Genomic DNA, 13,732 nt, shown 5'->3' with positions numbered 1-13,732 from the left:
TGAATTAACCCCTTAACTTAAAAACTCATTTAGCACTTTTTCAGATCATCTCTACATGAAGTATTTCTATACAATCCACAGTTGAGATTATTTACTGAGCTGATAGTTTTTTCGAAATTATTTTGTGATGAATGTTTGAGGATCCAGATTAAAATGTGATCACTTGATCCACAGTGGCTTTAGCAAGGTTTGAGCCAGAAGAACAGCAGAGGCTGCAGATCCAAAAATACAGAGACTCAGACCATGAAAATCAGATTTATATTAAATCCAAAACATTGATAGGTAGACTTATTTAAAATAAAAACCTTAGCACCGGGGTGTCAAACTCAATCGCACAAGGGGCCAAAATCCAAAATATTTATTGAACACGAACTACATTTTTTTAAACTTTAAAACCGTAACTTTTTAATATAAATATAAACTAGATATGTAGCATTACCTGCGATAATGCTAGTGTGAATAGCTGAATTTGGCCGCTGAAGAGACACTGAAGCCAATAGCCAAAAATGCTAAAGTTGATAACCAGCTAAAAATATGAGCTAAGTGTAATTTAGCCTAAAAAAAAAACTTAAGTTAACCAAAAGAGCTAGCATGTAGCTGAAAAAATAGCTAAACTTCAAAATAGCCTAAAAAACTGAAAAAAGCCTAAATGAGCAAAACTGCTAGTAGGTAAATATTAGCCTAATTCCAAAACAGACAAAAAACTTTTAAAAAGTCTAAATTAGCCAAAACAGCTAGCATGTAGCTGAAATATTAGCTAAACTCCAAAACAGCATAAAAACAGAAAAAAGCATAAATTAGACAAAACCGCTAACATCTAGCTAAAATATTAGCTACACTCAAATCAGTCAAATCAAATTAAAAAAGCTTTAATTAGCCAAAACAGCTAGCTTGTAGCTGAAATATTTGCTAAATTCCAAAACAGCCTAAACAAATAAAAAAAGCCTAAATTTGCCTAAACAGCTTGCATGTAAATATTAGCCTAACTCCAAAATAGCCTAAAAAGCAAATACAAAAGCACAAATCAGCTAAAGCATATAGCATATAGCTGTAATATTAGCTAAACTTCAAAATAGCCTGAAAAACATAAAAAACTAAATTAGCCAAAACAAATATTAGTCTAGCTTCAAAATAGCCTAAAAACTAAAATAAATAAATAAAATAGCCAAAACAGCTATAGCTGATATATTAACTAAACTTCAAAATATCCTAAACGACTAAAAAAAGTCTAAATTAGCCAAAACAGTTAGAATGTAGCTGAAATATTAACTAAACTTCAAATAGCCTAAAAAAATCTTAGTAAATGCCAAAATAGTCCAAAAAGCTAGAATAATGGCAATTTTTAAAACTTTAAAAACATATTTTTTAAGATAATGGTGAATAATAAAAAGGCAGTAATATTATTTCAGAATAAATCAACTTAAACCTTAAATAACTTTCAATATGCGGGCTGCACGGTGGCGCAGTGGTTAGCGCTCTTGCCTCACAGCGAGAAGGCCCCGGTTCGAATCCCGGCTGGGACTTTTCTGTGTGGAGTTTGCATGTTCTCCCCGTGCATGCGTGGGTTTTCACCGGGGACTCCGGCTTCCTCCCACCGTCCAAAAACATGCTTCATAGGTCAATTGGTGACTCTAAATTGTCCCTAAGTGTGAATGTGAGAGTGAATGAGTGTGTGATTGAGGCCCTGCGACAGACTGGCGACCTGTCCAGGGTGTACCCCGCCTTCGCCCTTCAGTAGCCGGGATAGGCTCCGGCATCCCCGCAACCCCGAAAGGGAAGAAGCGGTCTGGAAGATGAATGAACTTTCAATATTTTACTCTCCATAAAAATATATTTAGTCTATATTATGCAAGTTAGAAATTAGAGTAAGATAACATCAGGCCGTTAATAACAATAACATAAAATGATCTGGAGGGCCGGATCCGGCCCCCGGGCCTTGACTTTGACACATGTGCCTTAGCAAATGCCTCTATTATGTTTGAAAGATAAAAATATAAGAAAATGGATGTTAAAATGAGACATCTGCAATAGTAAAACTGCATTTGCTGCACAGGACAAACATGAGCAACAGCTGAAATAATTTTGGTCTCTTCTTGCTCTGACAGGCTCTCATGCTCACACCTCCATATCTCCCGATGCCAAACACAGCTCTTCACACTTCTTCTCTCTGCCACCCACACTGGGATAAATCATCACCACCTCAGCACATAAAGCCTGGTCCTACTTGAATAGACTCACAAAAGTCTTATTCTTGATCTCTTTTCTTTGTCCGGACTGCAGAGACACAGAGAGCCGACACACACGCCCATCACAATGTATTCCGTTTCTTTTTATTCTTTTCTCTGTTTGGAAATTGCAGGGTCAATATTTTCACATTACTTAACATGATGCACCAAAATGTACTCTATCTGTTAACAGGAATACACTGAATAGAACACAAGGTTTCACAATGGATTCACGACTGACATTTTTGCCCATTGCACCTACAATAGTGAATGACATTTTCCAGATTTTTTGTTTTCATTTTTTTCCCCTGTTGCTTCCCTTCATCTCCTCGTAGATCACTAAACCGAAAACCTCCAGGGTGGAGATTTTCTGCTTCTCGTTCAATAAACACAATATGTATAGAAGCTCCACAGAGACTGGATATGTTTCTGAGTACAACTTTTGTTGTAAACAGTCAATACAAGTCAGCCACATACACTATTTTTATGCAATAATAATATCATCATCATCATCCTCATTTTTGTGAAAGTAACAAGTATTCTACACAAAAGTTGGCAGCAAATACGGCATAGGGATGCACATGACAGCCGTACTCCAAACTCAAAAGCTGTACAGAGGAATGAAGTCGTATTTACAGGAATCCTTTTAGGTCGTGTCTGTAGTTCTCCATCCACATCTTTTTTTTGTTTTTTGTTTTGTTTCATGCGCCGCATTTGCACCTCCGCCCAGTTCGGATGCAGATCTTACACCGCTCTGTTTGTTACGCAACCTCCACGTCTCTGCGAGTGCTACCAGTCAGGCTTGTGCTTTCAAAACGGCATGCCCTGATTTAGCAAATGACTGGATGAGCCGATATTCTCTGCATTAAAGGCATGCCTTTTCCTCTTGTATTTAGTGTATTTATATATTTATATTTTTATCATTTCCAAGAATAAAAGATCTAATCATGCACCTTTCAAATTGCTTAATCAACATGAAACAGAAACGCTCCATTCGCCCCACAGGTAACACCCACTGTACACGGACACGAATGGATGAGAAGTGCCGACTATCTGCATCACAGGTTTATAGTAGCACAGACGGTCATCGCAAGCCAAACACTGAGGGGTCCAGGTCAGCCCAAAATGCACATCAACTGAATGAGAGCTACGAACAGCCAGACGAAGCCAAGCAAACCCATGCTTCAAAGCAACAAGATGGCCGACATTCAAAACCAACATTCTACACTTTGGCAACAAGTCCCTGTTAGGGAGTGAGGGGTCAAAACATGCCAAGAAAATAATCATTTTAGCTCAAACTCATACAGACAAATGGTTTAGTAAAAACATTTTCAGTACCTGTTATTCTTTTTTAATGATTTCCTTGTTTTCCTATGATGAGAAATAGTTTTAAGCTGAATCGCTTCCAGGTTCAAAATGAGTCATTGCATAGAACATTTGAGTCGATAATTGCTGCGTCCTCGCCTGCATCTGTGCACGTGTGATGTTTGCTCGAGAAGCAGTGCGATGAGAACTCAACCTTGGCTCTGATGTCAAACTAGGATTTAAAAAAAATCAAAATAAAAATGTTTTGTGTAGAAGTGTGACAAAGTGTACTCGTCTGCATGCATCTGCGCACGACATGCATGTCTTTACGTGGTTCTGTGGCTGTAAACCCTCTGACAAAATGTTTTAGACAGATTTATCAACAAAGGTGGTTTGATATTTCCCATTGACTAACCGAAACAACATTTATACCATTGTGCTATATACCATTTGCTGCATGCTATTGCTTTTAAAAATCAAGTTATTCAATGCAAGGAAACAAGTGAAAAATATAAAGTTATACCAAAGAAAAGACACTTAACATTGACCAAAAAAAAAAAAAAAAAAGTCACAGGAGATTTTTTTTCATTAAATACACAAATGACAAATTTACATATCAGATTTCTGATTTATGTACATACAATAGTTTACAGCGTAAAAAAAAATCGGATGATATGGGTGCTTAACATATGAGGTATACAAGTGAAAACATACTCTGAATAAGGCTCCAATCATTGAACATCAGGCAAAAAATAAGAAAAAAAAGGATATAATAAATATTAAACATATGTAAATAAGAGAAAGTCCCAGAATGCTCTGGGGCTGAATAAACGATGGCTTTGCAATGGCTAATAAAGACCCTTTTGCCACTTTTTTTCTCCATTTGGTCCTCTCCTCTGTGTGAAGCTCACACTGGTGGGCACACTGGTAGCAATCTTCTCTAAAAACCTACGACATCTCTTTCTTTAGTCGTGAAAAAGTGCTGAAATGGGTTCATTTTTTTTTCTTTTTTTTTATTATTTGTGTGCGCCTTTACTTGTTTACATGTACACAATGCAGACACTAAAATGATAGGACAAAAATCACATTCAAAGAAAGGGTGGAGTTCCCTTCACTGGAATGTACTCAGAGAAACCGACGACTTCAGGAGAATCAACTGCTGCTGATACGTCTCATCCGGTCAAGATAAAAGGTGACGCTTTGAAATCATCCTCTTTAGAACAAGAAAAAAAAAACACTAAATCTGCTTCCTTTGTTGTTGTTTTACATGAAGTATTCTGAAGATTCCAGAATGGTCGTGCCCTCCGCCGATGACGGTGGTGTTGCGTTGACGTCTCTGTAGAGGGTGCTGTGAGGCTTCCTTCACTGAGTTGTTAGAAGCAGATCTGGAAAGACGCACCGTTTCTCCACCACAGCTCAGCAGAGCCTGTTCTCTCTCATGATGGACTTCTTATGACGATGACAGAGAGCGCTTCCTTTCCCACCACAGACCTGAAAGACAGAGAGGGAGGATGTGATGACTCACAGGCATGAACACCAAATGATGTTTTCTGTAACTCCGTTAAGAATCACTGATGAATTTGAACATTTTCTTGTGGAATTTTTCTTATTTATGAGCAAAATTAATCTTAAAACTGGACAACTGGATAGCTCCGATATTGTTCACCATATTTGCTGCAGCACTAATGCCAGGTTGGGGTTGTGAGCTCGCAGGAGGAGCGTGTCCAAATTCTTCCCTTCTGCCTTCCCCTCCATTTGTAGGGGCATTTTTATTGCAAGTGGTGTCCAGAATATTTATATATTTTTATATATTTATAATTGTTTATATATTTTAAAGTTTTAAAACCAATGTTGTTATGTATATTTGAGCGCTGGAAATTCCACACTAAAACTAGCAAATTGGTGACGTCATGGAGTGAAAGAAAGTGACGTCCAAATTATGAGACACTATTTTTTCATAACTCTCCGTTCGGAGGACTGAATGAAAGGGAAGGGAGAAAGGAAGAATTCCGATTGGGTGAAAAATTCATAGGTGAACTTCTAATGAACTCCTGCCGCTCTGCAGAAACTATGACCTAGAAATTGACACTTTTTTTTCAAATTTTGGCGAAAAACAACAGAATCAAAAGAACAAATAGATATGTAAAATCGTTTTTTTAATTAATTTATTTATGTCTTTTGTATGTTTTTTATAGAGTAAAAATCTGCAATTAAAGTATATCTAACATAGAACGCTTTTACAATACTTCAACACATGATTCAAGTGGGACACTCAATTAATTGACGGACTTTTACTGCTACTTAGTTAAAACGTTTAGAAAAAAATTGACCTTTTAGCTTATAAAAAATGGAACAATCCTATTTTGCAACAATTTCCTTATTTTGTATAAATTGAGACCCCAAAAAATCAACAATTTATTTTTTTGCATTCTGAAGGACACCTCAGGTTGTACAATCTAAATTCAGGTATTAAAATAAAATTTAAAAAAATAAATATAATAAAAAAAAACTAAACTTTTTTACATAATTCTGAACTAGACTAGCTTTTTTTTTTAAAATAATTTTATTTTCGAACAAGAACAACGATAAAACAAAGAAAAATGAAAAGAAAACAAAAAAGAAATATAAGAAACAAAGCAATTTCTCCCACAATCAATCTTGAATGCAACAAGAGATGTTCAAAGTTAGAAAAAGGGCTTTGGATGAAGCTAATAGCTTATCAACTCCAAGCCCCTTTGTTCTTTTTCAACCCAAATTAAATATACAATTTCTCATTGACCATATTGAGCTACATGAACAAAAAAACAGAATACATTTCATTAGTGAAAAGAACAGCGAAAACAATCACGACATTTATATATACTAATATTCATATAACATATTTTATCAATGTCTTCATATTTATTAATTGTGTTACATTTGATGAATATTTTTAATTTATGTGAGGTTTGACAATTTTGTATATCTTCCCTACAGTTATTCCATAACTGCACCCCCCTTGTGGAGATGCAGTGGCTTTATCTAGCATTATAATGCTAGATGCGTTAATGCTAGCGTGCTGCAAGAAGGATTTAGTCGCCAAAGATGTCGGTGCTGATAGCTGGAGATGGTGAGATTGATAGCTGAAATTACTGTAGCTAAAGCTGATAGCTAGCTAAAAATATTAGCTAAATGCCAAATTAGCCAAAAAAGAAAAAAAAAAACTTAGGTTAGTCAAAACAGCTAGCATATAGCTAAAAAATAGCTAAACTTCAAAATAACATAAAAAACGTAAAAAATAACCTGAAAATCAGAAAAAAGCCTTTTTTTGGGAATTTCCCAAAACAGCTAGCATGTAGCTGGACTGCAAAATAGCCTAAAAAATCTTAGTAAATGCTAAAATAGTCCAAGAAGCTAGCAGAATGCTAATTTTTAAAACTTTAAAACTGTAACTTCTTAACATAATTATGAATAACAAAATGCAGAAATATTATTCCAGAACAAATCAACTTAAACCTTAAATAACTTTCAGTATTTTACTCTTCATATAAACATATTGCTTTTTTTGGGCTTTTCTAACAGATATTTCTCTGCAGTTGTGTTTATAATTGGGAAAAATGGGAAAAGTGCAGTTAGATATTTTAGTGACACTTGTGATATTCAACTATTTTTTTTATCTTTTACTTAAATCCTTAATAATTTTGATATGAATGAGACACGTCAGTGAACAGATCTGGGTTTCCATCCATACGTTTCTTGCTCACATACTGAGGCTGTCCTGTCCTGCAGCACCAGAACCATCAAAAGAGCGGTGTAAGGACCCATCACCTCACACACAGGACAGGGACGTTCTCTCACACTGGACCTGTGTGGTTTCTCAGCAGACAGGATGTCTCTCCACAGGTTTATCACTGTGGCCCAGCAGATCATGTGTCACCTTCATCCTTTTCTACAGTCCTCTTTGTTCCAGCCCAGAATATTATCCAGGACCGAACACACCCTGAGAGCTTTCACTTTGAGCCGTTTCCTTCTGGCAGATTCCTCAGTATACCTAAGGTCAAAACAGACTGAAATTTGTTTTTGGAAGTGACTAAACGAGCACCTAAACTAACGTAACGTTTCATAATCTGTAATATACTTATATGTGAAAAAACAATGTCTTTATAACCAACCACAACTACCTGATCTGGTGTTTATGTGAAGCAGAGCTCCACAGCTATCTCTAACTATATCAGAATAATGCAGCAAAATGATTTTATCCCAATAGGTTTTAGATGTGCCTCTATGCACTGTGGGTAATCTTCAAAACTCTTTAATAGATTTTAGATTTGATTTTCCTGTCTTTAGAACTGAAGCAGGATGAGTCTTTACTATATGTTCAAGGTATTCATCCATCCATCCATCCATCCATCCATCCATCCATCCATCCATCCACCTATTCATCCATTCATCCCTTCCTCCATTCATCCAACATTCCTTCCTTATTTTTATGCATCCGTCCGTCTATCTGTTTTTTTATTTACTTTTTTTTCCATCCATCCCTTTATTTATTTATTTATGTATGTATGTATTTATCTACCCATCCATTCATATCCTTTAAGTATTTTTATGAAGATTTCTAACAGGCTTCACATGTTTATCTACAGTTTTAATTACAATTCAGGTATTTCAGAATTATATAATTTTCAATTTTCAAATGAATCAACGTATAACTGATAGTTTGGGTTTTTGAATCACAGACACAGCTGATATTATATGAGTATTTCGGACTAAAAAGACAAAAAAAAACCCATTTCCTTCAGCTACTTTTACCTTCATCTGTGCAAGTCCCAGCATGCACTTTGACAGAAGCTAAATAAAGTGAGGTGAAATTGGTGTTGTTTGCACCTCTGCCACAGTTCATTCTACCATGCAGTGAAGGATGTGCATCGTGAGTCATGATTCTGAGAGCCCCCACGTGCTCAAGAACGTCCTTGTGTGCCTTTGCATGTGTGACATTAAAGCTAAGGCATGGTTAGCTTTCTTAGGCTAAATATAGCTCACTTTGCTCGTCCCAGATTACCAGACGTAGAGTTAGAACAAACTAGAGCTTGCCCTTTGCCTTAAGTCACTCATCTGTTTGTCAAAGTTATTTTTAGTCTTCAGTTTCTTCTTGCAAAACATAAAAAAATAACTGGAATTTATTTGAGGACAAAATCATGTTTTCCAGTAAAACCAAGCATGAGTGGTTTTCACTTAAGTCAGGAGTGTCAGACTCCAGGCCTTGAGGGCTGATTCCTGGATCAGATGTGTGTACCAATAAGAAGCTACAAAGGCAGGTTAGTTGGAAAACATGTAAGACACCATCCCTGAAGGCAGTTTGGAGTATGACACCTGTGGTTTAAGGCTGGAGTCCCCAAACTTTTTCTTGTGAGGGGCCACATAACTGTTTTCTTCTCTGATGTGGGGCCGGGGTCGAAAAACTGTAACAAATACAGCCTAAACGTAAACTATTACGCTTTCCAGAAAGCTACATAGTCAAATTTTTAATTATTCATTTCTGTAATCTTCATAGAAAAAAAATATAACTAAAAAAGATATATGGCATTACCTGCAATTATGCTAGTATGAAGACTGTAAGCTGAATGTGAGCGCTGAAGATGATAGTGCTAGTAGCTGAAGATGCAAGAATTGATAACTAAAAACACTGAAGATAATTGCTGAAAACGCTGAAGTTGGTAGCTGAAATGGCTGAAGTTAATAACTGAAAACGCTAAAGCTGATAGCTTGCTAAAATATTAGAAAAATGCCAAATTAGCCTAGAAACTGAAAAAAAATCTAATTTAGTCAAAACAGCTAGAATGTTGTTGAAATATTAGCTAAATGCTGATTTAGCGACAAAACAACAAAAAAAAAAAACTGGTAAAATGTCTAAATTAGCAAAAACAGCAAGCAGGTAGCTAAAATATTAGCAAAATGCCAAATTAGCCTAAAAGCTGAAAAAAAAATTGCCAAAACAGCTAGCATTTAGTTGAAATATTAGCTAAATTCCAAATTAGCCTAAAAAAAATGAGAAAAAGCCTAAATTGGCCAAAACAGTTAGCATGTAGCTCAAACATTAGCTAAATGCCAAATTAGCCACAAAAAAGGTAAAATATCTAATTTAGCTAAAACAGCAAAAGGCTGAAATATTAGCTAAACTCCAAATTAGTCTAAAAACTTTAAAAAGCCTTAATGTAGCTGAAATATAAGCTAAATGCCAAGTTAACCAATAAAACTGGTAAAACATCTAAATTAGCCAAAACAGCTAGTATGTAGCTAAAATATTAGAAAAATCCCTATTTAGCTTAAAAACTGAAAAAAATCTAATTTAGTCAAAACAGCTAGAATGTTGTTGAAATATTAGCTAAATGCTGATTTAGCGACAAAACAAAAAAAACTGGTAAAATGTCTAAATTAGCAAAAACAGCAAGCAGGTAGCTAAAATATTAGCAAAATGCCAAATTAGCCTAAAAGCTGAAAAAAAAATACCCAAAACAGCTAGCATGTAGCTCAAACATTAGCTAAATGCCAAATTAGCCACAAAAAAGGTAAAATATCTAATTTAGCTAAAACAGCAAAAGGCTGAAATATTAGCTAAACACCAAATTAGTCTAAAAACTTTAAAAAGCCTTAATGTAGCTGAAATATAAGCTAAATGCCAAGTTAGACAAAAAAAACTGGTAAAACATCTAAATTAGCCAAAACAGCTAGCACGTAGCTGAAATATTAGCTAAGCTCCAAATTAGCCTAAACAACTCAAAAAAGCCTAAATTAGCCAAAACAGCTAGCAGAAAGCTAAAATATTAGCTAAACCCCCGAATAGCCTAGAAATCCTTAGTAACTACCAAAACAGTCAAAAAAGCTAGCATTAAAATAGCTGAATATTTTAACAGCTGAAAGAACTGAAGAGCTATGAATGTAAAAAAAAATGTACAGAAGGAAAGTAGTAAAAATTAAAAAAAAAAGTGAATCACTATTAAACCAATAAATAGTCTATCCTCTCCTGTCATAGTTCAGACTGCAGAATGTTTAAATAAAAACTCACATTCTATGTAGGTCTCAATTGGCGTTTCTGATCCTGGGGGGCGGGGCCACATGTGGAGGCGGGCCTGATTTGGCCGTAGTTTGGGAACCCCTAGTTTAAGGTGTCACTGATTTCCCTTTCAAAATCCTGGAACTACAGTTTTGTCACAGTGTCTGCTTGATTCACCTCTTCTATACTTATAAAAGTCTTCACATTTCTTCTTCCTCATTTCATGTCTTTGGATCTCAGTGCTAACAAAGAGTTTTAATTCAGTTCTGTTAAACATTGAGGAGTGAATCTCAGCATTTAATGAGTCGTTACCACTCCTTCATTCTTCTACTTATGCAAACATGGCCGATGCTAATCTATGTTAATATACTCATTAAGAAACCGACTTAAGTCTTAAAAATACAACAGGTTATTTCTGTTACTTAGTTTCCAAATTAGGTAAATGCATTATTATTATAAAACTTAAGAGCATCCATGATCATTGTACAAGGGTCCCAATTATTTAAACGTCTCTTTAGCTCCAATATTTAAATTATACAATTAGCTTTCACGTTATGGTCAAAAATATTATAAATAAGTAAATAAAATTGTTTTCTATTTTTCTAATTATTATTTCTGTGATGAGTTTCAAATATTTGTGTTTTGTCCTGTATTTTTCACAATCTGTGCTTGAAATAAATCAATCATTCTGTAATATAAAGTGCTTTTTATCCCATTTTAAAGAATTTTCTGTTACAAAGTAAACAATCAGACCTCATTTAACATCTGCACACCATAAAAGAAATCATAAATAAGTTTAATATTCAAACTATGACGCATTAAACATATTAAAATATCAAATGTGACTTACGATTTTCTCCTCAGTTCACCAAAATGAGGTGAACTTCTTCCCAAGTCCAGACAAAGCTGTCAGAAGGAGAAATGAAGTATAAATAAGACAAAAGGTTACTGGGAAGTAAAAACACAAAAGGGCATGAGCCTACCATCTCCTAATTTTCCAGCTTGCTCCGCTGCTCCACCCTGCAGGATCTTGGTGAGGACATTTTCTCCCTCAGGAGGAGGCTGGCCTGCTGCAGCACTTCCTATGCCCATGGGCTTACTCCCAATTCCAACAGGTGCTGCTTTGGAGCCTGTTATAAACAAAACAAAAATATGTCACTCAGACTGGACTTTTGTTTGTTTGTCTTCATTCTGATTAGCTGTGACTCACCGATGCCTGTTAAAGGGGGTGTGGCTATCTTGGGAGGCTGGGGTGTCGTCGACATTCCTCCTGCTGGCTTCATTCCTGCTGCTGATGCTGCAGGCGCCTAAACAAAAGATGACCCCAATTTTAACACAGGATAATCCTTTAGAGTTGTTTTTCTTTAAAGTCCCCCTACGATTTTTTTTTACTTAAAAAAAAAATCCCAGTAGTGTTTTCATTATGATTATGACGTTTTTAACCAAAACCCCACAACCTAAATTTCTTAAAAAGTCATTTTCCATGTTGATCTGAAGCCTCTGTTTCCAAAACCTCCTCTGAGGGGGCGTGGCTTTTGGTGCTCCGCCCCTGTCTGATTGTGATAGCTCTGTGTCTCGCTAATTTAGTGCATGTGCAGCAGAGCTGTTGTGACATAAAGAAGATCATTCTGTCTGTGACAGTTTGATTGACAGAGATTTAAAGGAGAAATACTCAGAAATGCAAAAATGAAATTATTTCTTTTTACATTTGTTCCCTTTCATAACAAAAATGGCACACATACATGCTACAAACTCAAAAAACAGGATTTTCATCAGAGGGGTAACTTTATAATTCCATTTTCTCTAATAACTGATGAGTCATAAAACTTTGACAAAGTATGTAGCATCTGTGCTTGGGCTTCATCAACAACAAATGTCCTTTTTGGCATCAGGTTTATCAACTTTGATTGTTTTGTGTGATTTCTAGGGACTTTGTGAAAATTTCTATGCAGGAAATCACAGAAAAGTTTGTGACTTAACATAAGATAAATACAATTATATCAGAAGTACCCACATTAATCGGTGTAACTATTAATATCTCACGGCTAATATTTTCAGTTTTACAGCATGTAGGCTTACCATTGGGGCTGGTTGTCCTGCTGCCGACCCGATTCCCGGTTGGCGTCCTTGTGATGGAGCTTGTGCAGATTTGGGCTGCTGTTGTTGTTGTTGTTGTTGCTGCTGCTGCTGTTGTTGTTGTTGTTGTTGCTGCTGCTGCTGCTGCTGCTGCTGTGCTTGTCCCAGTCCTGCAGGGGTTGCTGTGGGCTGGCTGCTCTGAGAGGTCTGGCCCTGTTGCTGTGGTTGCAGTTGCTGATGTGCATTCTGCTGGTGCTGCTGCTGGGTACCATCAACATGATCCGAACCCGGGTAGCCCTCCGACTGTCCTTGACCTCCTGGCCGCTGCTGCCCAGTATGACCTTGCGGCGTCTGCTGTGGCTTCGAAGGATCTTGTCTTCTGGTGGCGGTGCGATCTTGTGGTCTCTGGCTCCTCCCCCCTGTGCCATGGTGGTGACCAGGGACTGGTTCACGAGAGAAGTCTCCTGAGTTGCGAGGGCTTCCGTGGGCAGAGCGGTTGTCGGTAACATTCCTTCTCTGAGCAGATGAAGAACTCCTGCCTTCAGGCCGGCCAGATGGGTCTTTGGGATGTGTCCTTGAAGAGCGTGATGATCTTGCATCTTCTGTAGCGTGACGAGACGAGCCGTGTCTGCCAGAACTGCTGCCATGGTGACGGTGCTCCCGAGATGCGGAGGAGTGCCGCTGTTGGTTGTACTCATCTTGTTGGCCATATTCCTCCGGAGGCTCATCATAGTCGTGGTAAGTGTGTTTACTCCGTCTGCCTGTAGAGGAGTGACTCCCACTTCCATGATGTTTGGAACGATCAGAGCGTGCTTCACGAGGTTTTTCAAACCAGTCAGTCTCCTCTTGGCTCAAGTGATACGCTTTTTAAAAAGCAATACAAATATTGTCAATCAGTATGGTTTCACTGGTGAGGGGGCTAGCATGCAGGTTGAACCGGAAGTGGAAATGCATGCTCCACTCTCGACAGACATGCAGATTTCAAAAGTAAAAAAAAAACAAACAAAAAAGAAGACGAAAAGAAGAAAAGCCAAGCATGCAAGACGAAGAAATGTACCCTTTTGGTTCACATATAAATGTAAAAAATAAAAAT

At 36.9% G+C, this 13,732-nt stretch overlaps 1 protein-coding gene across 2 annotated transcripts in view; it reads right to left on the bottom strand.

Annotated features, from left to right (window-relative positions):
- Positions 1–2,308: 2,308 nt before the first annotated feature.
- bsnb (bassoon (presynaptic cytomatrix protein) b) overlaps positions 2,309–13,732 on the bottom strand; it is a 94,553-nt gene continuing 83,129 nt past the window's right edge. For both annotated transcript variants that reach the window (XM_024269353.2, XM_024269354.2), the window contains exons 7-11: positions 12,643–13,502; positions 11,774–11,870; positions 11,547–11,693; positions 11,414–11,469; positions 2,309–5,021 (exon numbers count right to left, since the gene is read on the bottom strand). In XM_024269353.2, coding sequence (XP_024125121.1) covers positions 11,429–11,469; positions 11,547–11,693; positions 11,774–11,870; positions 12,643–13,502 — 1,145 coding nt within the window. In that variant the 3' untranslated portion in view covers positions 2,309–5,021; positions 11,414–11,428. The remainder of the gene's footprint in view (positions 5,022–11,413; positions 11,470–11,546; positions 11,694–11,773; positions 11,871–12,642; positions 13,503–13,732) is intronic.

Source organism: Oryzias melastigma, linkage group LG5, assembly GCF_002922805.2.
Source record: "Oryzias melastigma strain HK-1 linkage group LG5, ASM292280v2, whole genome shotgun sequence".
NCBI classification, from domain to species: domain Eukaryota; kingdom Metazoa; phylum Chordata; class Actinopteri; order Beloniformes; family Adrianichthyidae; genus Oryzias; species Oryzias melastigma.
Note: the sequence above shows the minus strand (reverse complement) of the source record. Positions and strands in the feature narration are given on the sequence as shown.